This window comes from Rhinopithecus bieti, unplaced genomic scaffold, assembly GCF_001698545.2.
Source record: "Rhinopithecus bieti isolate Rb0 unplaced genomic scaffold, ASM169854v2 scaffold_5002, whole genome shotgun sequence".
Lineage (NCBI taxonomy): Eukaryota > Metazoa > Chordata > Mammalia > Primates > Cercopithecidae > Rhinopithecus > Rhinopithecus bieti.
Genome location: NW_016804830.1, coordinates 55,688 through 79,357, shown reverse-complemented (window position 1 = coordinate 79,357; position 23,670 = coordinate 55,688). Strand labels below are relative to the sequence as shown.

General features: G+C 37.7%; 1 protein-coding gene across 1 annotated transcript in view; it reads left to right on the top strand.

The window, feature by feature from the left end:
* ARHGEF12 (Rho guanine nucleotide exchange factor 12) overlaps positions 1 to 23,670 on the top strand; it is a 152,765-nt gene that overhangs the window by 105,696 nt on the left and 23,399 nt on the right. The window contains exons 14-28 of the mRNA XM_017870478.1: positions 1,043 to 1,135; positions 2,624 to 2,734; positions 3,022 to 3,120; positions 6,325 to 6,367; positions 6,990 to 7,095; positions 7,535 to 7,672; positions 8,460 to 8,492; positions 8,816 to 8,930; positions 9,692 to 9,797; positions 12,414 to 12,626; positions 18,006 to 18,138; positions 18,597 to 18,632; positions 18,964 to 19,118; positions 20,061 to 20,207; positions 21,561 to 21,646. Of these exons, the coding sequence (XP_017725967.1) occupies positions 1,043 to 1,135; positions 2,624 to 2,734; positions 3,022 to 3,120; positions 6,325 to 6,367; positions 6,990 to 7,095; positions 7,535 to 7,672; positions 8,460 to 8,492; positions 8,816 to 8,930; positions 9,692 to 9,797; positions 12,414 to 12,626; positions 18,006 to 18,138; positions 18,597 to 18,632; positions 18,964 to 19,118; positions 20,061 to 20,207; positions 21,561 to 21,646 (1,614 nt within the window). The remainder of the gene's footprint in view (positions 1 to 1,042; positions 1,136 to 2,623; positions 2,735 to 3,021; positions 3,121 to 6,324; positions 6,368 to 6,989; positions 7,096 to 7,534; positions 7,673 to 8,459; positions 8,493 to 8,815; positions 8,931 to 9,691; positions 9,798 to 12,413; positions 12,627 to 18,005; positions 18,139 to 18,596; positions 18,633 to 18,963; positions 19,119 to 20,060; positions 20,208 to 21,560; positions 21,647 to 23,670) is intronic.

Here is a 23,670-nt window from a genome sequence, read left to right as displayed (position 1 = left end):
TGACCTCCCAAAGTGCTGAGATTACAGGCCTGAGCTACTGTGCCCAGCACCGATGTTTATTATTTTATATATTAATGCCTCTGTACTGCCATTTTTGTGCTGAATCCAACTTTGTGAGTTGACAAATGGAGGAGCTATTGTGTGGGGAACTATCTGCCAATCTACAATTTATTCTTAGAATTTTGGTATCTTTGTTTCTGTAGCAGTGTTTGTGAGATTACTTGATGATTTTAGAGTATTTTATCAGTGATTTTTCAACCAAGAATGATTGTGCCTCCGTGGACATTTAACAAATGTCTGGAAACATTTTTGATGTCTAGGGCTTTGAGGCTGCAGTTGGCATCTGGTGGGCCCACAAGGTCAGGGATGCTGCCAAACGTCTTAGAATGCACAGGCTAGTCCCTACAACAAAGAACTCTCTGGCCCAAAATATTAACAGTGCCGCAGTTGAGAAACCCTGAATTATACGTTTATGAAAATTAATTAAAAATGAAAAAATAGAGTTCAATGATAGCCTTCAATTATGTATCATTAATGGAAATCTTGGGTTAGTACTTCTCAGGTATATTAACCTCTCTTCTAACTTTGTATTATCATTTCTGCTCTTATTTTTCCTTTGTCCTATTGTCTTCATTCACTTTTTCTTTAATTTTTTAATTGTGACCTTTTATGTAAGCCCAACTTTATTTTTTTCTGTAAGAAGTTCTAAGTATGTATGAATTAATAAAAGAAGTTACAAAAGTGTACAGAAAATGTTAGAGTCTTACTCTGTAGTGAGCAAAGGATATTTCCTGTTTCCAAGGGAAATGGTTTTTCCCCTACCCAAAAAAAAAACCGTTGTTGTGGTCATTTTCTCTGCCAGAGTGGTTCATGGCCTTGAAAATTTGTGAACCCCTACTTTGAAAATAAAGTACTTCAACGGAAATAAACAAAACGAAATCTCACCATTTAAGTGAATCATGTCTTTTGATGGGTTGGCTTTATTCTTTTCTAAATTTGACCACCAGATAATTTTCTGTTTCTTTTCCCTGAATGTTGCCAGGACACTCAATCACTTGTCGGGAGTCCCTCAACCCGTATAGCACCTCATATTATTGGAGCAGAAGATGATGATTTTGGTACTGAACATGAACAGGTGATGACTTTTTTCTTTCTAAAAAATAAATTATTACTTTTCTGCAATGTCTGATTTGTTGCAAAAATGAACACTTTCTGGAGATTAAGATAACATTTGTAAGGCTTTGAAGCCAAATCTTAGAACCAGTAGCTCCTTGGGTTAATTGCTTATTTTAGCTTTGACCAATAGAAATGACCTTGCTTTTAAAGCCAGTGAGAGGCCATTAATTTATATTTAAGTACTTCATTTCTTTGGGGTTGAGTGTGTTTCTTAAAATAGTATTTTTTAAAAAAATTTCACATCCCAGTTCATTGGTGGTATAAAGGAGTATGATTAGCTAGATTCTTGTCCTTGTATCTTGTGATCTTGCTAACTTCATTTATTATTTCTTGGTGCTTTTAAAAATAAATCTTTTGGAGTTTTCTACATAGATAAACATGTTGTCTGTAGTTTTTATTTCCTTATTTTCAAGCTGTTTATCTTTTATTTCTTGTTCTTGGCTTTTTTGCACTGGCTAGGACTTCTAGTATGAGATTGAATTAGAGTGACAAGACATGCTTGCCTTATTCCTGATCTTAGGGAGAAAACAGTCAGTCTTTCATCATTAAGTATGATGTTAGCTATAAGTATTTTTTAGAGGCTCTTTATAAGGTTAAAGGTTACTAGGTTAAGGAGTACTCCTGGTTTGCTGAGAGTTTTTGTCATGACTGGATGTTGAATTTTGTTGAATGGGATTATTATGTAGTTTTTCTTATTGTCTGTTAATATGGTAAGTTACATTGATTGATATTAGAATATTAAACTAGTCTCGCATTCCTGGAATGAACCCCAGTAGGTCATGATGTATTATCCCTTTAACATATTGTCGGTTTCAATTTGCCATTATTTTACTGAGTATTTTTTACATCTTTGTTGATGAGGTATATTGATGTATAGTTTTTCTTTTTGTAATACCTTTGTCTGGTTTGATAGTTGGGTAATGCTGGTCTTTAGAATGATTTGGGAATATAAAAATTGAGATGCTAGTTTACATTATTATTGTTTTCCGTGTTCAGTATATTTAGGGATTATACAAATATTCTAGGATTTATCTTACTTAAAATCATACAACTTCATTTCCCACCATTTCTGCAATTAGCCCAGAAGAAAAGAATAAACAGCTATTTTATGATTGGGCAAAAAGCCTTCCACTACATTTCTAGAAATGTTGTTAGACTGTTTTTTACATACTGATTTGTATACATCCGAGCTACTTGGTAATCATCTCCTAAATTTCCATTCTCCCAAAGTGGTCTTTCTTCTAACCTATCCCCAAGAGATGGTTAATGTTCAGAGAAAGAGATTCCGTAGCTTCTGCTGCGAATAAATTTTAGTGAAATTTTTTAAATCTTGAATTTTTTATAGGGAGATCAAAGTGAAATTTGGATAGCTATGTTCAATTGAGCCTACTTTGCATTTAGTATTTGTATGTTGGAGTTACTGATGCATAATCATTTCTTCCTCTAGATCAATGGACAGTGCAGCTGTTTCCAGAGCATTGAATTACTAAAATCTCGCCCGGCTCATTTGGCTGTTTTCTTACACCATGTAGTTTCACAATTTGACCCTGCAACTTTGGTAATATATTTTACAATCTAGCAGATTCAGAGTTCTTCTGTTGATTCATATGCCATAGAACTTTTCCTATCTATACAATGAGTGGGCAGACTTCTTTTAGTTTTCTGTATAAAGGCAGATATGAAAGATAATTAAAACATTATTTTTTAAAGACTTGGTTATGTAGTAGTAACTGCATTGTTTATGGTAACCTACCTGTTCCAAACATTCCTACTCAATGATGACATAGCAAATTACATTTTTCATGGTTCCTCATTTTGTCTTTTTCATTCCTGTCTCCACTACAGCTTTGTTATCTCTATTCAGACCTGTATAAACATACCAATTCCAAGGAAACTCGTCGCGTCTTCCTTGAGTTTCATCAGTTCTTTCTAGATCGATCAGCAGTAAGTTGCCAAGTTAATGTTGTAATCTTTGCCTTAGTACATGGAATTATTGGCCTCCTGCTTCCAATCTTCCCTCCCATGTTTTTGGATTTTATTGTGCTTTCTCACACCTGTATTATATTTCAATTATTGATTACTCTAGACTGTTTTTTTTTTTTATCATTTCTAAATTAGTTTAGGCATATGAATTCTCACAGTAGGTTTTAGGGGATATGTATATGCACACACATATGTATATATTTGTGTTTTTTTGCATGTGCACAATTAGAGTAAGGAAATGAAAAAGGGAATACATATGCTATTACATATATATTAAGACCCAAGGAATAATACTTGAATAACTGAACTCTTGGTGGCCTCTTTGAAGTTTAGAGGCATAATTTTTACAAAAAAGGGGCAGAAAAGATTATGCTTACACTGCAATAAATGCTGATAATGTTTTACTTTGTCATTAAAAGTGATAATAAGATTTTTAAAGTAGTAAGTTTCATTGTTAGTCTTGTTACAGGTAAATAGCACCTAGCCCTTAATGCATCCTGGATGATCATGCTGCAGGTCCCTAGTCCTTTCACATTTGCAGTTCCCTTAGATGACTGCTTCATACTTTTTCCCCCCTAAAACCTCCATCTCTTCCTTTCCCTAGTCCTTTCTCAGCTGATAACTTTGGCCTTGTTGTTTCTCGGAGAAGTTTAAAGTATATAGAAGAGAACTTCTACCAGATGTATCTTCTGCCTCCATTATACCATACCATGTACTCTACTCTTTCTCCTGATGCTATGGAGTGATTGTCCATCTTTTTTTTCTTTTCTTTTCTTTTCTCTTTTTTTTTTTTTTTTTGAGACAGACTCTTGCTCTGTTGCTCAGGCTGGAGTACAATGGCACAATTGCCCCTCACTGTAGCCTCTGTCTCCTGGGCTCAAGTGATCCTCCTGCCTCAGCCTCCCAAGTAGCTGGGACTACATGTGCACACCACCATGCCTGGCTAATTTTTGTATTTTGTAGAAATGGGGTTTTACCATGTTGCCCAGTCTGGTCTTGAACTCCTAGGCTCAAGCAATCTGCCTGCTTCATCCTCTCAAAGTGCTGCGATTACTTACAGGCATGAGCCACTGCACCTGGCCTCAATTCTCCGTCTTTTATCTAAGGCCAGCTCTGCCCCAGTTTACGGTGTATTTCCTTATACCTACTCAGAGACCTTACTCTAACAATTATCCTCCCTTCTCCTGCATCATCGGTTTTATATTTTCTACAGATAATTACTCACATTAGTGTGCAAACATTGTTATTTTCCCTTTCTAAAAACAAACACACAAACATTTTGGCTCTACTTCTCCCTCTAGCTCCTGTCCCATTTTCTTTGTATTCCTTTACAAAATTGTCTATACACTTTCACATTCAATTACCTACTCAGTGACTTTCCTAACCAACCTACCTAAAATCTCAACCCTTTCACTTTCTGTCACTTTTTCTGTTATTTTTATCCATAGAACTTTTATTTATTTAGTTAGTAGTTTATATAGTCAGTGTTCTGTACCTGCAGCTTCCACAGATTCAAACAACCGTGGTTGAAAATATTCAAGGAAAAAAACAAAAGCCAATACCACAATAAAAAATGAAACAAATTTTAAAAATACAGTATAACAACTATTTGCATAGCATTTACATTGGATTAGGTATTATAAGTAATCTAGAGATTTAAAGTATACAGCAGGATGTGCATAGGGTATATGCAAATACAATGCCATTTTGTTTAAGGGACTTGAGAGTTTGCTGATTTTAGTATCCTTGGAGGTTCCTAGAACCAGTACCCCATGTGGATATCAAGGGATGACTATATTCCTACTCTCCTACCCTGAATATAAGCTTTATTAGGCCAGATATTTTTGTTCTGTTTGTTCACTGCTGTGTGCCTAACACTGAACAGTTCCTGGGACATAGTGGGGTCATTTAGGTATGGTTAAATGAGGTAGGGTTCTGATCATACTCCCATTGTTTAAAATATTGTATTATTTTTATTAAAATAATTTACTTTCCTAAAAAAATGACAGTATATTGAAGTATGTTTGAATTTTGCATTTCTTAAGAGGGCACCAAGCTAAGTCAAAACTTAATATTGTGCTACTCATGATCTGTATATCAATATTAAAGTATAAGAAGAATCCTTACAGTTTGATTTGCTAATTATACTTTTATGCTATAGCTCACATTTATTTCACGTAAACACCATCATACACAAATGAGCTTTTATTACTTTTTTGCACTTGAGCTAGAAATGCTTTTAAGAAAGTTGATTTGAGCTACTCTGCCTGTCAAAGAGAAAGTTTTAAAATCCATTTCACTTTTCTTCAAATGGATATAAAGGGATCTTACAATTTTTAGCAGTGACTTATTTTCAAATTTAAAACTTCAGATCTCATAGGACTTGTTTAAATTCTGAAATTATATGACTTAAATAGGTATACAATATAAAATAAGCAGGAAGAGGTTAAGATCTTTTCTCTTAATGCAAAATAATAAAGTTTTCCCCTCCGGTAGTTAGGGGTTGGAGGAAAGCAACAGTCTGGTAATTATTATGCAAGTATTATGGGGAAAATCCTGGCTAGGAATAAGTAAATTCTAAGATAGTCACCTTATTTGGTTCAGTAGCAAGAACTGTAGATTGTTACTGGAGATTTAAAACTCTAAAAACTCAATATTTTCTCACTGGGAGTGTGACATTGTGAGGGTTCTTTACATAGGAAAACGATTAGGAATATTATTGGTCTTCAGAATGAGCATCTCAAATATAGGAAAGAAAAATCATGGCTATATGTGAGTACGTTTTTCATATGATAATATATACATAATTTAGGTTTTACCTATATTGATCTAAATGATATATAACTGATTATATTGACCAATGATTCCAGGAAGTCAAAGCCAGTATATTCATTAGGGTAAGTGTGTCACAGAAGCATTCAGTCACCTAGCTAAACGACTGTAGATATTTCCTTTATAGCATGATCTTTGGGAAAAGGGCTTATTTTCAAGTTTAAAGAATAGAATGTTCTGGTGCTGTAAAACGTGAATGAATAAATGAGCTTGTACTTGATTATGCTTGTAGAGTGGGTATCCAAGTAGTATCCCCTTACTTTACACAAGTACTTATGTACATCTTGAAATATCTTTGGTGTTGTTACACCTTTTGTTTGCATTTCATTTTAGCACCTGAAAGTTTCTGTTCCTGATGAAATGTCTGCAGATCTAGGTAAGCTTGGAGCACTGACATCGTGGAGAATTACATCTTAATAGATACGTAGCTCAGCTCATCTGTAAAGGTTTTGTCTGTCACACGGTGACTGGTTGATCACCTGAATCACAATAGAAAGAGAGTCTATAATACATTGAAGAGTAAATGAGGCCGGGCATAGTGGCTCATGCCTGTAATCCCAGCACTTTGGAAGGCCAAGGTGGGTGGATTATCTGAGGTCAGGAGTTCAAGACTAGCCTCGCCAACATGGTGAAACCCCGTTTCTATTGAAAATACAAAAATTAACTGGCATGATGGTGCATGCCTGTAATCCCAGCTACTTGGGAGACTGAGGCAGGAGAATTGCTTGAACATAGGAGGCAGAGGTTGCAGTGAGCCGAGATCATGCCATTAACACATCCAGCCTGGGCGACAAGAGCAAAACTCTGTCTCAAAAAAATAATAATAAATAAAAGAGAAAATGAAATCAGAATTCTGGGGTGAAATATACGAACTGCCCTGAAGAACTTCCCTTTGGCAAATTCCACCTTAAATTTATACAAAATAGCGTTAATATGTTGCCAATTGTATGTTGCCCACAACATACCTTTAGATAACATAATTCCTTTCATTTATGAAGAAAAGAGAAGACCTGAGCTCATTCCTGAGGATCTGCATCGCCACTATATCCAAACTATGCAAGAACGAGTCCATCCAGAAGTTCAAAGGCACTTAGAAGATTTTCGGTAAGCTTAGTGGTAGATAGAGTTTGATATGATTATTCTAAATTAATTCTTTTAGGTAAGAGAAAGTTACACTTTAAATACTTAGCTTAGCACTAGATAAACCATATAGTCTTATTGTTATTAAAACATAGTGAACATCTGGAACCAAAGGGTTATAGTGGAACTAAGAGTCTAGACTCTCCATTCCTGGCACCTTCAGGATCTGAGGTCAGGGCTGTGTCTGTTCTAAGTCTGTTCCTTTAAGATACTGTCTGTGTTCTTGGAGTCATTGCTTCTAGAATTTTTACCTCTGGTATTCTAGATGACATGGACCCGTAAGTGGAAAAGTGACATTTTTCCTGTTCCTAGGAATCGTAGCTATGGAGACTGTGATGAAACGTCCCCAGAGTGAGGTAGTTTTTCTTTAGGCTACCTCAGGAAATTTCTCCATTCCCTTTAGGCAGAAACGTAGTATGGGACTGACCTTGGCTGAAAGCGAGCTGACTAAACTTGATGCAGAGCGAGACAAGGACCGGTTGACTTTGGAGAAGGAGCGGACATGTGCAGAACAGATTGTTGCCAAAATTGAAGAAGTATTGTAAGTAATAGAAGTATATGTGGAAATGCCCTCTCTACTGAGATGCTACTTATGCTTGAAGTACCCTTTGGGCAAGTTTAGCAAACTATCAGATTGTGTATGTGGAGCCATTTATTTTGTCACAGTACTTGAGAAACTGAAACTTTTTTTTCTTTTTTCTGATACTTTATTTTAGGTAAATTTCTTGTGTTCCTTTTTCTGGGTCTTGGTAAATGGGTAACTCTAAAACTTCTAATCAGTGATCAAAAACAGATTGATTAATTATTTTCAATGTATAGGCCTTGGAAATATTTCTTGCCATGAAACGTATACAGTTGGTGACATGAGGGTGAAACAGATATGGATCTTTAGGGGATCAGGGTTCTTTTGGTATTTTATTCTAGGGTGTGGCCCAAAGCATTTGACTCTGTTCTTTCAGTTATCTGAGTTAATAACAATTTTTAAGGCCAGGCATGGTGGCTCACACCTGTAATCCCAGCACTTTGGGAGGCCGAGTGGGCAGATTACTTAAGGCCAAGAGTTCGAGACCAGGCTGGCCAACATGGTGAAACCCCATCTCTACTAAAAACCCAAGAATTAGCCAGGCATGGTGGCGCACTCCTGTAATCCCAGCTACTCAGGAGGCTGAGGCACAAGAATCACTTGCGCCTGGGAGTCGGAGGTTGCAGTGAGCCAGGATCATGCCATTGCACTCCAGCCTGGGTGGCAGAGTGAGATTCTGTCTCAAAAAAATAAGTTAATTAAACTTTCATATTTCATTTTTAAACTTTTTTTTTTTTTTTAATAGGATGACTGCTCAGGCTGTAGAGGAAGATAAGAGGTAACATAACTTTTTTTTCATAGAATTTTAAGAAAAAAAGAAGCTATGTTTTTTCCTTTTGGCCCTAAATTACAATTTATTTCTTTTAATTTACAAATACAGTTTGTGGTCTCCCTCTGGTGGCTTGTATGTTATTTGACTAATACTCTACTGCTGTCCTGAGTAGAATTCTCTTCTCTGTGCAATGACTAGATAGTTCTTTAGTTTTTGTTTGATTCATTTCAATAATTCCAACCTTGGAGTTTTGGAAGTCATTTGATGTCTTTATTCTGCCAGCCCTCCCTTCTCAGAAGTCTTAATTTACTTCATCCTTTCTCCTCCAGTTCCACCATGCAGTATGTTATTCTCATGTATATGAAGCATTTGGGAGTAAAAGTGAAAGAGCCTCGAAATTTGGAGCACAAACGGGGTCGGATTGGATTTCTTCCCAAAATCAAGGTGAGACTGAAATAATGTAGTAGTGCGTTCAGACCTTAGGGCTTCTTTACGTTTGGGTGCAGTGTCTTCCATTGTCTTAGTATTTACTTAATCAGCCAATTAATGCTAGTCATACAAACATTAATAAGGTACTATCTCTGTTCTCAAGAAGCTCAAAATCTAGTGAGAAATCCAGACATGTAAACTATTACTAGACAATGTGAAAAGTGAAATTAGCAGTTTACAAAGAGTGCTATTTCTGATTCTGTTCGTGCCTTATACTTTTCTTTTACTTTGCCTGAACTAAATACCCCCTGTGTTGCTACATAATTATTGTCATGAACATCTTTAGTGGCAGTAGAGTATTCTGTTTGTAGTTATTTGTGTTTTTGTTTAGTGTTTACTAGATTGTAAAGCTGTATGAGTATAAGGACCTTCTTTATTATTGTATTCTCAACTATTAGTAAAATACTTAGTAAATATTTGTTGAATGGATGAATGAATTGTTTAGAATAAGTTCCTGGTAAATGTGCTGTAAAACTACCCTTTGATTTTCCAAAGCTGTCAGTGATAAAGGGTTTAAAGAAAATATCTTGAGTCTGAGGTGTACACAGTACTGTGTGTGAACTTTTAATGAGTGCTCTGTGTGTGCACATACACGTGCATAGGTTTTCATTTACATTTAACAATTTCTTTGAACTAAGCATTAGCATTACACTATGAAAATCGCAAAAGCAGTTTACTCTGTTACATATCTCTTATTTTTTGTACTTCAACTCTAGCAAAGTATGAAGAAAGATAAAGAAGGGGAAGAAAAAGGGAAGCGAAGAGGATTCCCCAGCATCCTGGGACCCCCACGGAGACCAAGCCGTCATGACAACAGTGCAAGTATGTTGAACAGTGCTGCATTTTCGCTATTTCAGACCCTCTTCACATCAGAGGCTTCTTTAGCTAAAATGAATTTTTGGAGAAAGGAGTTGTTAAGATGATTTTACTGAACTCCCAACACGCCTTGTTTCCATTCAGTGTTATTTCTGAACTAAGTACCCCCTATGTTGCTACATAATTGTCATAAACATCTTTTGTGGGCCGGGCGCAGTGATTCACGCCTGTAATCCCAGCACTTTGGGAAGCTGAGGCGGGCGGATCACAAGTTCAGGAGATCAAGACCATCCTGGCTAACACAATGAAGCCCGTCTCTACTAAAAATACAAAAAATTAGCCGGGTGCGGTGGCACATGCCTATAGTCCCAGCTACTTGGGAGGCTGAGGCAGAAGAATTGCTTGAACCTGGAAGGCAGAGGTTGCAGTGCATCGAGATTGCACCACTGCACTCCAGCCTGGGCGACACTGGAGCCAGACTCTCTCTCAAAAAAACAAAAAGAAAAGGGGAAAAAGAAAAAAAACATATTTAGTGGCAGTATTCTGTCAAATGTCCATAACATAGTTTACTTACTTCTTCTGATTTTGTTTCCATTCAACTTGTGTTTGTTAAATTTAAAAAAAAAAGTGTGTATAGATCTCTCCACCACACTGTTTAGTCTCTTTATACATATTTACTTAGTCTCCATACTTCTAAAATTTCTCCACCTCTCCATTGTACTTTATTTGCTGATTTCCCTTCTACCCCAGGCTCAATGAAGAGAGATCAACCCACTTGAGATGGCTGCAGGAGAAATAGGGATGGTGGTACCATGGGGAAGGGTCATGTGATGGTTCTTATCTCAGGAAGTACCACACTTGAAAATACTGAAGCCAGGTGCAGTGGCTCTTGACTGTAATTCCAACACTTTGCGAGGCCAAGGCGGGAGGATCACTTGAGCCTGGGAGTTCGAGACCAGCCTGGGCTATATAGTGAGACCCTGCCTCTACAACAATAGCCAAAATTAGCTGTGTATCATGGTGCGTGTGTGTCGTCCGAGCTACTTGGGAGGCTGAGGTAGTATTGCTTTAGTCTGGGGAGTCAAGGCTGCCGTGAGCCATCATCTCACCACTAAGCTCCAGCCTGGGTGACAGAGTGAAACACTGTCTCAAAAAAAAAAAAAATAGATATTGGCATGGTAGGTGGTGTGAGTAGAATTGTGATAGTGAATGTCCCACACATTGAGGAGTTCTCTCTCAAATACCATTAGTGCCGCTTGTTGAGAAACACTGAGAAGGTATGAAATTTTCAGAGGAAGTTAAAGAGATAGAGGATTTCACAGATGTTAACTGTGAGTTCCAAGGGATACAAAAGAATTTCAGGAATTAGGGGTTAGATTAGGGTATAAAAAGCTGGGTGAGGGTGTAGAATGCTCTGGAGATTAAACACCTGAGTGGGAGTCTTTGGCTTCTTGTGGTGACTTTGTGAACAAGGATAATTAGCAGGATGGGGATTGGTCTGCATGGTGTTTGAGGCACATTATGAGGATGAAGATGTGAGTGTTGGGAGAGAACTGGGGTGGGAACTTACTAAGAACTCACAGAAATAAAGACTTCATCTTCATTCTTACAAATGAACACAGCTCCATGTCTCTCAGTATTCCTCCTCCCTCTGTCCACCATTGTTCTCCTTCTTTTCTCATGACCCTTCTTCTTTCCCTGCATCTTCCTCTTCCTCACTTTCATCGTCTTGTCTCATCCCTCCTCCATCTCCCCATCTTTCTCGTCTACCTTCCTTTCCTTTTCTCTCTTCTCTTCTTCCTTCCTTCATCTGTCTGTCTGTATGTTTCTCTGCATAACAATCCACTATATATATTTTTTAGGGTCTACCATGTTTCACACATTTTACCAGATTCTTTTACATTGTCCTTTTTTGCTTTTAGCTAATTTGCAATACCGATTATTTTATTTGTTTTATTTATTTATTTATTTATTTTGAGATGGAGTCCCGCTCTGTCTTCCAGGCTGGAGTGCAGTGGCGCAATTTCGGCTCACTGCAACCTCCGCCTCCCGGGTTCAAGCGATTCTTCTGCCTCAACCTTCCGAGTAGCTGGGATTACAGGCACGTGCCACCACCATACCTGGCTAATTTTATTTATTTATTTATTTTATTTATTTATTTATTTATTTATTTTGAGGTGGAGTCTTGCTCTGTCGCCCAGGCTGGAGTGCAGCCGGGCGATCTCGGCTCACTGCAAGCTCCGCCTCCTGGGTTCACACCATTCTCCTGCCTCAGCCTCCCGAGTAGCTGGGACTACAGGCACCCGCCACCGTGCCCGGCTAATTTTTTTTATATTTTTAGTAGAGATGGGGTTTCACCGTGTTAGTCAGGATGGTCTCGATCTCCTGACCTTGTGATCTGCCCATCTCGGCCTCCCAAAGTGCTGGGATTACAGGCGTGAGCCACCGCGCCCGGCCTTATATATTTTTAATAGTCACGGAGTTTCACCATATTAGCCAGGATGGTCTCGGCCTCCTGACCTCGTGATTCGCCCACCTTGGCGTCCCAAAGTGTTGGGATTATAGGCTTGAGCCACCACACCCAGCCGCAATCCAGATGATTAACCACCATTTTCTGTTCAGTTGGCAGAGCCATGGAACTACAGAAGGCGCGCCACCCTAAGCACTTATCCACACCCTCATCTGTGAGTCCTGAACCTCAGGACTCTGCCAAGGTGCGCCAGAGTGGGTTAGCAAATGAAGGAACAGACGCTGGATACCTGCCTGCCAATTCCATGTCTTCTGTAGCTTCAGGGGCCTCTTTTTCCCAGGAAGGAGGGAAAGAGAATGATACAGGTGAGCTAGTGCTGTAGTTCAGCTTAACTAAGCATCAAGATTTTAAACACACTAACTGAAAAATAGAGTGGCAAGTTAATCAAGACTAAATCCCAGTTTAATTTAATTTTAACATTTTAATATGCTACAACCAATAATAAATCTATGCTGAATGATAATTTAAGTTCTGATTTGTCCAAAAAAATATTTATTAAGCTCTCTTGTCAGGCGTTAGGTTTGTCCCAGATGTTAACATGCAATAATTATACACAGATGCTTGCCTCATGAGCTTACTGTCTTGAGAGCGATAGTCACAAATATAAAAATTGCAAATTGTGCCAAGTCCAATCAAGGGAAGGTAAAGGGAGTATTGAGGGAACTGGTCAGTAGCTAGAGGCAGATGTGGGTGTCTAAAGAAGACTTTTAAAAAATCTGAGATTAACTAGAGGTTTTATTTTTCAATGTTAGTAGGAAGGCAACTGAAAGAAAAGGTAGAATATGTGGGAGACAGTACATAAGCAGTAGAACAGAGTTGTGAGGAGAGAGGAGATGAGATGTAGAGTGTATATGTAAAGGTAAGACTATTTACTGAGAGTGAGAGTTCAGTGAGAAGAGCAAGGGAATTTGAAGAGTAAAGAAAGATATGAAGTAATTGTTGTAGATAATTGGGCAAGGAGCTTATTACCATGTCTTCATCCTTGTTCGGGAGGTGGTTCAATTTCTGGTGGTCACATGATCAAGAATGAGGCTCTGGGAGTGGTCCCTGAGGTGCCATAGAGGAGGCTACTAGGGATGAAGACGGCAAGGAACCAAGGAGCCAGGAGTTTGAATAGCTTAATATTCATGGCTTGTGAGGTCACCAAGTGTGGTTTTTTTCATGGAGAGGAAAACTGTGAGCCACCAGCCAACTTTTAGCATTGCTAGATGATTGTTTTGAGGAGGAAGAGCATGTGATAATATCCAGAGCATGAGAGTCTCAGTGGAGCAAGAGATTATACAAGAAGACAAGGCCAGATGCGGTGGCTCACACCTGTAATCCCAGCACTTTGGGAGGCTGAGGCAAGTGGATCACCTGAGATCATGAGTTGGAGAACAGCCTGGCCAACGTGGTGAAACCCTGTCTCTACTAAAAATACAAAAATTAGCCAGGCATGGTGATGTGCACCTGTAATCCCAGCTCCTCGGGAGGCTGAGGCAGGAGAATCGCTTGAATTCAGGAAGTGGAGGTTGCAGTGAGCCAAGATCGCGCCAGTGCACTCCAGCCTGGCAACAGAGCGAGACTCTATCTCAAAGAAAAAGAAAAAAAGAAGACAAGATAATGGTCCAAAAATCATATTGAGGAACAAGAAGGCCATCCATCTCATCTCCACCCTGACATATACAATATAAGACAGAAACTGATACATCAGTTTCTGTCTCAGAGGGCTGTAGCAGAAGAGGTAAGCCCCTGGGGATAGGCAGTTTTCTACATAAGACAAAGAAGTACGGGTGATATTTGGAGAAAACTCTGGGGATTTTGTCAGATATGGAACTCTGAAGATACTGGATTGAGTATATGCATTGATATTTCATGGCTCCTGTGACTCCTTAAAATAAAAACATGGTAGGTGACGGATGAACAGAAACTATAAAGAGAAAGAAAGTAGAGGAAGGGAATATCTTATCAGGAAATAAGATATTTTAACAAATACTTAGGAGATTGAAAGCAGACAAGAGTGATTTGTTGGATAAAATGTAAAGGAGACGGGCATGGTGGCTTACTCCTGTAATCCCAAAACTTTGGGAGGCTGAGGCAGGAGGATTGCTTGAGCCTAGAAATTCAGGACCAACCAGGGCAATGTGACAAGACTCTGTCTCTCCAAAAATGAAAAAGTCAGCCAGTCGTATGGCATGTGCCTGTAGTCCTAGCTAATCAAGAGGCTGAGGTGGGGTGATCACTTGACCTATGAGGGCCAGGCTGCAGTGAGCCATGTTCGTGCCACCGTAATGCAGCCTGGATGGCAGAATGAGACCCTATCTCAAAAAAAAAAAAAAACCACAAGATAAAACCATAAAGGAAGCCAGAGCCCATCATTGGTTTAAACAGTCTAAGATAGAACCTAGTCTGCTCACTGGAACCCTGGAGAGACTTTGGGCTCAGAGTTAGCATATGTTATGCAGTGCAGAAATAAAAAGAGCAAAAATGATGAACTAATTGCAGGTCTATAATCAAAATAGTTATGTCAGCAACTTCTAATCCCTGAATTATAGAGTATGAGCAGTCTCTGTCACTTGTAGACTAGAAGAAAAAACAGTACTCTTTTTTAAAATAATTGAGTGAATTGTGTAGGGGGAGTTAAGTCCCTCCACAATACTGATGGCTTGGAGTTCTGACATTTGGGAGCCCAAGGCCTGACAGTAGACATGCCGGCAACTCACTGTGCTTAGAGAGCTCTCAACTGAAACAGATCTATTACTATATAGCAGCAAAACAAAGCCAAGTCAGCCACTCACTTTCATCATTAAACACGAACATCATTACTCTCCCTTGTCAGAGTCAAGACGTAAGATAATATATAATGCCAAACATATCAGACAGTGACATAAAGAGAGAACACAGATAAACAGAAAACTTCCCCTAGAAGAAAAGATAATTTGATAATAGACAAGAACTTAGCAAAATACTTCTAAGTTAGGTAGTATACTTGGGGACATTAAAGAAGTTATTATCTCTATAAAGCAAGAATAGGGAGCATTCAGAGACAAAAGATTTTTAATATACTATTAAACACAGTGACATCTGTTTATTATCAATTTCTATGTGATAAGTTATCCCAAAGCATAATGGCTTAACACAAAAAACATTTATCTCGACTTTTTGGTGGATGAAGAACTCCAAAGCAGCTTAGTCGGGTGGTTCTGGGTTAGAGTCGGTCATAAAGTTGCAGTCAAGATATTAGCCAGTCGTCAGAAAGCTGAACGGGGGCTGGGGAACCCATTTCTGTGCTCACTCAGGTGGCTGATGGCAGGAGGCCTTAGCTCCTCGCTCGTGGTCCTGGCTCCTTGCCACATAGACTTTTCCGTAGAGATACTTGAGTGTTCCCTGAAATGGTAGCTGGCTTTTCCTGAGTATCCCAAAAAAGAGAGCAAAAAGAAGGCCCCAGTGTCTTTTCTGACATAGTCTCTATAGGTGCACTCTGTCACTTCTGCAAGTTAGAAGCAAGTCACTAAATCTAGCTCATACTCAGGGAGGGAGGAATTAGGCTCCACCCCTGAGGGAGGAATATCAAAAAAATGTGTGGATATATTTTCAGACCACCACAACTGTCAGTATTTAAAGGAAAAAAAAGAAGTCCCTAAAATTGAAGTCAAGGAAATATTTTAGAGCGTACATCAGAAATATGAAAGGATAGAAATTTGAGAGAGAAGAATTATATAGAGAACCACTACAGAGGGCCAACATCTGTCTCTTTCACAAAAAGTCAGCTGAGGACGTGGAGAAGAGATGGTTAAACAACAGGAGAAAGTTTCCCAGAGTTGAAGAAGAATACCCATCTTCAGGTAGAAAGGGCTCACTGAGGACCATCTATAGCAAATGCTTTTTTAAAAATCCCTTCTTAACATGTCCTTTGAAATTTAGTGCACCAGGGATAAGCTTTCAGAGAAAAAAAAATGGGGATTATACTGCATCACATTCCTCATCATAACACTGGGTGCTGAAATACAAAAGAGCCATGCCTTCAACTCTCTGAAGGAAAATGGTTTTGAACTTGGAATCCTATATCCATCCAAGCTATTCATCAAATATGAAGAAAGAATAAAAACATTTTCAGATACGCAAGGTCCACAGTTTAACCGGAATGTACCTTTCCCTTTAAAATCATTTGAGGATACACATTCTAGCAATATGAGAGGAAAAATTAAGAAAGAAAATGTCCTGGGATCCAGGAAACTTTGGAAACACCCAGGAAAGTGGCAAAGGGCAGTTCTGAAATGATGGTTGTGTCTCAGGCCAAGAGAGCCACGGCTCCAGTTTGGAACACAAGAACATCACAGATAAGAAAAGAGGGATCTTAGGCAGTGGATAGTATGACGCAGCAGAGGAAACAGTTTGAGACTTGATAAAATTATATAACTTTGACAGCAATAAAAGAAAAGCATTTAGAAATGTTAAGAAAAACAATTGTTCAGGAAAATAAGTCATGATTTCAACATGAAGCAAAATAAAAAGTGGCATGATCTTTAGCAATTGATGGTGTGTAAGAAAGACTTTAATAAACGTTCTATTTGAAGTGGCGCATGAATTGCATCATTGGACCAACAGGAAAAAATACATAATCCTAACTAGTATACTTCTTAATCTGGCGGGAATGATATATACATGTGTGTTGTAGATGACAGTATATATATGTCATAAACACTTTTTCTTGATTTTCAGACTTGTAGAATAACCCTACCAAGCAAAGCATGGAATAGTTCATTATGGCTGCAGATTAGAATACAAATGTAAAAAATTCTTTTATGATGCAAGGAAAAATGTAGTTGAAACAAATGAAAGGTAGAAGGCAGGAAATACAATTAGAGGGAGGATGTGGACACTGAATACCTAATCTGACATAGAACAGAGTTGAGATACTAATTTTTTGATAGAACAAAAACATAGACATGTCATTTAAATTTAGGTAGTAACTGATAACCCAGTTAGTAATAATGATAAAACTGTTAAACATTGGGAAGAAATGGGAGGAAAGTGAAGGTGGAAAGTGTAAGTCAGCAAAATCCTCAGAGGGGAAAGAAATAGATGCTAACTAAAGATAATAAATCATGAAAAAGAAAGAGGTTATTTGTAGTTGGACCACTATAATAACTCACATTTGAAAACATGAAAAAGGATTGATACTGGGGTAGAAAAGCATAAGATGGGAAAATGTTGTTCCTCATCATACACTCTTCTGCACTATACAAGTCCTTGCTATTTCTTATGTTAATTTTAAGAAACAACTTTAAAATTATTTTTCTGACCAGGCATGGTGGCTCACACCTATAATCCTAGCACTTTGGGTGGCCAAGGTGAAAGGATTGCTTGAGCCCAGGAATTCAAGACTAGCCTAGGCAAAGGAGCAAAACCCCATCTCTACAAAAAATTTTAAAATGAGCCAGATGTGGTGGCACGCAACTGTAGGCCCAGCTACTTGGAAGGCTGAGACGGGAGGATCATGTGAGGCTGAGATGGGAGGATCACGTGAGCCTGAGATGCCATAATTTTGTATGTTAAATTTTTAGTTCTAGTGAACCTGCAGTTGTTTAAATAAGAATGTAGCTGTGGATTAGACTGAAGCTCTTCTGGGAACTAAATTTTTTTGGTGACCAGTGACTTTATTAAGTGGTAACACTCTTCAAATGTCTGACTTTTGTCTATAGGATCAAAGCAAGTTGGAGAAACACCAGCACCTGGAGACACCTTAGATGGCACACCTCGTACTCTCAATACTGTCTTTGATTTCCCACCACCTCCATTAGACCAAGTGCAGGAGGAGGAATGTGAAGTAGAAAGGTAATTCAGTGATATCTTAGAGAAACTTAGGGCATTACTTAAAGTTTTTAAATTATATACTATTCCTATACTTTAGTAGCATTCTAGCACTTAAGCCTGGCATGGTGGTATGTACCTATAATCCCAGCTACTTGGGAGGCTGAGGCAGGAGAATCAATCACTTAAACTCAGGAGTTTGAGACAGGCCTGGGCAATGTAGTAAGCCCCCACTTCAAACTGTAAAAAATAAAATAAATAAATAAATAAGTTGGGTACATAAAAGAACTAAAACACCTTTTCAGAACTTGTTACTGAAATTTAGAAAGGTACTCAAATTTTCTTCAATTTATTTTATATTAAATTATTACAGAATTATTTATCAAGCTTGTTGGAGTTTAACCTAGCTTTGAGTATCCTTGGTATAAATTTATTGATCACCATTTTGTTTTCATGTTACTTTTTACTCTCCATTGTTTTAGGGTGACTGAACATGGGACACCAAAGCCCTTTCGAAAGTAAGTATATCTTAAGCAGCTTTCAATAAAGGCGCATTTTAAGAAATGTAACCTTTTGTCCTCTTGAAGTTCCAGTTTAAAGGAAAAGAAACCCTGTATACCAATCTGTTAATGTAGTCTAAAAGAAAGCTGTTAAGAAACACCCGTCATTCAAAAGCTGTATTTTGAAGTATGTATAAAACAGCCATTTGTAGGAGAGGATGAAATTTCAGGCTCTGTGCTAAGTCAGATTCAGGAATCTGATTAGAATTTATTGTAATATAAAGACTTGTGCTGTTTCCCGTTGTCCACCTGAAGTCCTCAAATTGAAATCACTATTTTTGCTTCGTAGGTTTGACAGTGTAGCTTTTGGAGAAAGTCAAAGTGAGGATGAACAATTTGAAAACGACTTAGAGACAGATCCACCCAACTGGCAGCAGCTTGTTAGTCGAGAAGTGTTATTGGGACTAAAACCTTGTGAGATTAAAAGACAGGAAGTGATTAATGGTGAGTGTAATCAATTTGTTGTTGTTTACAAATACTGAGTTTTGTCAGAGTAAATTAAGTCTCTCAGCCTTGGAGTTTGCTTCAAAATTTCTCCTAGCCTTTTGTTTTAAACAAAGAGGAAATTAAACTGGACAGATAATCCTTGACCTCAAGAAAATGCAAGTGCTTCTGTGATTCTTATTGATAATTTAAAAGGAAAAGGTGTTTAGCCTTAAAGATATTTAAGATTCATAGCATTATAGATCTTAAAGTTGAAAAGTCATTGTAACAACTAAGTTATTTTTATGTATAGATTTTAAATGAGGAAGGTAAGGCCCAGGGAGATTGAATTCATTAAGATCATACAGCTAATAATATAAAAGGAAAAAAAATTCATTCCTGGTCTTCTTTCTGTATCCAAGTGCAGTGTTCTTCATTTAACCTAGCATGTATGTGATAAATGTGTGGCATGGATGCTGTACCCTTTGCTATCCTTAGCATGTGATTTGAATAAATATCTTGTCTCTGACAATACAGAGACATCATGAAATTATAAGCCTGACCCCAGAAATGAGTGTTTATAGGCAAATTAGGTAACCAAAAGTACTATTATTTCTTAAGAGGGCTCAAATTAAAGGCTATATGATGTTGTGGCTTACAGTTTTCTTAATGACATAGTTGTGATAGGTGGGTATTATTGTAAACAGATAGATGAGTTTGGGAATACACTAAAAAAAAAAAAAGTTTTGAATGATATTTTTTATTTGTCAGTATTCAACTCTCAGAGCCAGTATGTAGGAGAATTTCTTGGAATCAGAATGAGTTCAGAGATATTTTATCCTTTCTAAATGATAAATAATGTATTATATAATTCATTTGCTACTTCACTCCAGCTAAAGAGTATGATTGATCCTATGAAATTGTTCTAAGTAAGGCAACATTTCGTATGTCTTTCCTGCTCAGAATTGTTCTACACTGAAAGAGCTCATGTTCGAACACTGAAGGTTCTTGATCAAGTGTTCTATCAGCGAGTGTCCAGAGAAGGAATTCTGTCACCCTCAGAGCTACGGAAAATTTTTTCAAACTTGGAAGATATTCTTCAACTTCATAGTAAGAGAAATTAGCTCTGATCTTTGCCCCTAACATTTCCAATAGAGAAAATATTGTGAGTATAAAATTTTGTAAATGTACCCATGTTAGTATTCCTGAGATTATATGTGAGAATGTAATATAAATAAAGAAATGATTGGAACTTTGACTAGATCCTTTTCCTCACAATCAGTCTTACATATACAATGTGTCAACATAGGGCTTCCAGTCTAAAGTCAGTGTCTAAGGTGAAAAACATGAATAGTCAAATTCACCGTTGAAAATTTTCTATCAATTATAGTATATATATATCTCTTTAAATATATATATCCAATATAATAATATATGTATAAATGTATTTTTTAAATAGTAGTATATGGTATATAATCGCATGGTTGGGTAATTTTCAGAAATTGTTTTTATTGTTTTGAGACGGAGTCTCGCTCTGTTGCCCAAGCTGGAGTGCCGTGGTGCAATCTTGGCCCACTGCAACCTCTGCCCCCTGGGTTCAAGGGATCCTCCCACCACAGCCACCTGAGTAGCTGGGATTACAGGCGTGCACAACCACACCCAGCTAATTTTTGTGTTTTTCGTAGAGACGGGTTTCACCGTGTTGGCCAGGCTGGTCTCAAAACTCCTGACCTCAAGTGATCCACCTGCCTGCTTCGGCCTCCAAAGTGCTGAGATTATAGGCTGAGCCACTACGCCTGGCCTCAGAAATTGTGTTATTGTTTTGTGGCTTGGAATACTTGAATAAGTGTATAAAAATTCCACCTTGTTGACATTTTATTGGTTGAAATCATCTTGGACTTTCGGACGGTAATATGATGTTCCTCTCATTTATAGGTCACTATTTCTCTATGACCCTTAATTTTTTTTATCTTTCTTTTTCATGTCATCACTACCTATAAACATCTGCTAACCAAATTGATGCCTTTTATTCCTTTGTGGGTAATCTTGGGTTTCACAGGCATGCATTGACAAATTCAGGCTTGATTATATCCATTGCCTGCACACTTACACATTTTGAGAGGATCAGTGAACAGAATTACTTGTACTGTTTACATTCAAGTTCTTTTTGAGCATGATTATAGATGGAGTCTTGAGGTTAAATGAATATTTGATGCAACTACCATGTATGTAAAGTGCTAGTTTACGAAACTTTTTTGTTTAGCACCTGTTTTTCAGATAGAGTTTATAATATCTGGATGTATAAGCACTATGTCCAGATTTCTATTTAAGGAGATAAGAAGCAACTTTACTACTGTGAAAATCCTCTTTATTTAAAAAAAAAAAAAAATTAGCTACTCTGTACTACCAGTAATTCTGTCTACACTGAGTGCATTACTAACATTTTCTATCTTTTATCTTTAGTTGGATTGAATGAACAAATGAAGGCTGTTCGAAAGAGAAATGAGACCTCTGTTATCGATCAGATTGGGGAAGATTTGCTGACATGGGTAAGGAAATTTTCTGTTTCTCTTTATTATTTTTATGGACACTTGGTCAGATTCAAGGTTGAGTAACTAACCTTTCCAAATACGCAAACTCACCCATTTTGCAAAGTTAATGTAAAGCTGAAAAAGGTCAAGCAGTAGATTCCATTTCAAGAAACCACTTTTTTTTTGCTCATCTGTAAGAAGCAATCCCTTATCCGTTAAAGTCATACCATGAGATTGCAGTGATTCAGTCACACCTTCAGACTCCACTGTAATCCTAGTTTTTTTGCAGTTACCTCTTCCACGGAAGTCTTGAACCCCTGGAAGTCACCTGTGAGGGTTGGAATCGACTTCTTCCAAACTCCTGTTAATATTGATATTTTGACCTCCTCCTGTGAATCATGAATGTTCTTAATGGCATCTAGAATATTGAATCCTTTTCAGAAGGTATTCAGTTTGCTTTGCCCAGACCCATCAGAGGAATCACTGTTATGGCAGCTATCACCTTATGAAATATATTTCTTAAATAATGAGACTTGAAAGTAAAAATTACTCCTTGATCCATGAGCTGCAGAATGAATATTGTGTTAGCAGGCCTGAAAACAACATTAACCTCCTTGTACATCTCCATCAGAAGTCTTTAAGTGACCATGTGCATTGTCAATGGGCAGTACTATTTTAAAAATAACTTTTTTTTTCTGAGCAGTAGGTCATAACAGACGTGCTGTCATCCAGGCTTTGTTGTTTCATTTATAGAGCACAGGCAGAGTAGATTTCGCATTATGCTTAAGGGCCCCAGGAATTTCAGAATGGTAAATTATCATTGGCTTCAATTTAAAGTCATTGGCCCCTAACAAGAGAACTGGACTTTCTTTTGACATGTTGAAGTCGGACATTGATTTCTCCTCTCTAGCTATGAAAGTTCTAGATGGCATCTTCTTCCAATGGAAGGCTATTTCATCTACATTGAAAATCTTTGTTTAGTGTAGCCGTTGTAATTAATTATCTCAGGTACGTCGTCTGGGTAACTTACTGTAGCTTCTACTGCTATATCAACACTTGACGCATCACTTTGTACTTTTATTTTTATGGAGACGACTTCTTTTCTTAAATCTCATCAGTTTACCCCTGTTACCTTCAAACTTTTCTTCTGTAGCTTCCTTACCTCTCAGCCTTCATAGAAATGAAGAGAATTAGGGGCTTGCTTTGTATTAGGCTTTGGCTTAAGGGAATATTATGGCTGATTTCATCTTCTTTATACAGACCATTCAAAATTCCTCCATACCAGCAATAGGCTGTTTCAGTTTCCTCTTGTTCATTTGTTCATTGGAGTAGCACTTTTATTTCCTTCAAGAATTTTTTCTTTGTGTTTACAAGTTGGCCATTTGGCATAAGAGCCAAATCTCAGCTTTTGACATGCCTTCCTTACTAAACTTAATCATTTCTAGCTTTTAATTTCAAGTGAGAGATGTGCGACTCATCACTTGAATCCCTAAAGACCATTGTAGCGTTGTTAATTGGCCTAAATTCAATATTGTTGTGTCTCAGAATAAGGAGGCCCAGGGAAAGGGAAGAGAGATGGGGGATGGTCAGAACACACACAACATTTTTCCATTAGGTTTGCCACCTTATGTGGGTGCAGTTCATGGTGCCCCAAAACAATAAATAGTAAAATCAAAGATCACTGATCACAGATCACCGTAACAGTTATAGTGAAATGAAAAAGCTTAAACTATTATGAGAACTATCAAAATGTGGCACACAGACATGACATGAGCACATGGTTTTGGAAAAATGGCACCAACAGACTTGCTCAGGGTTGTCACAAACCTTTAATTTGTGAAAATGCAATATCTGCAAAGTACAATAAAAATACGAGGTATGCCTGTACCTGTAAAAAGTTGAGGAAAAGCTAAATGGTGGTTTGTAACTGTCACATACAAAGAGTTAATTCAGAAGAAGGCATTGGCCAGAAATCATAAAAGCAAGAATCATAAATAGGCCTTTAGATTTTACTCTTGCTGTTTAAATAAAATCATTTTGGA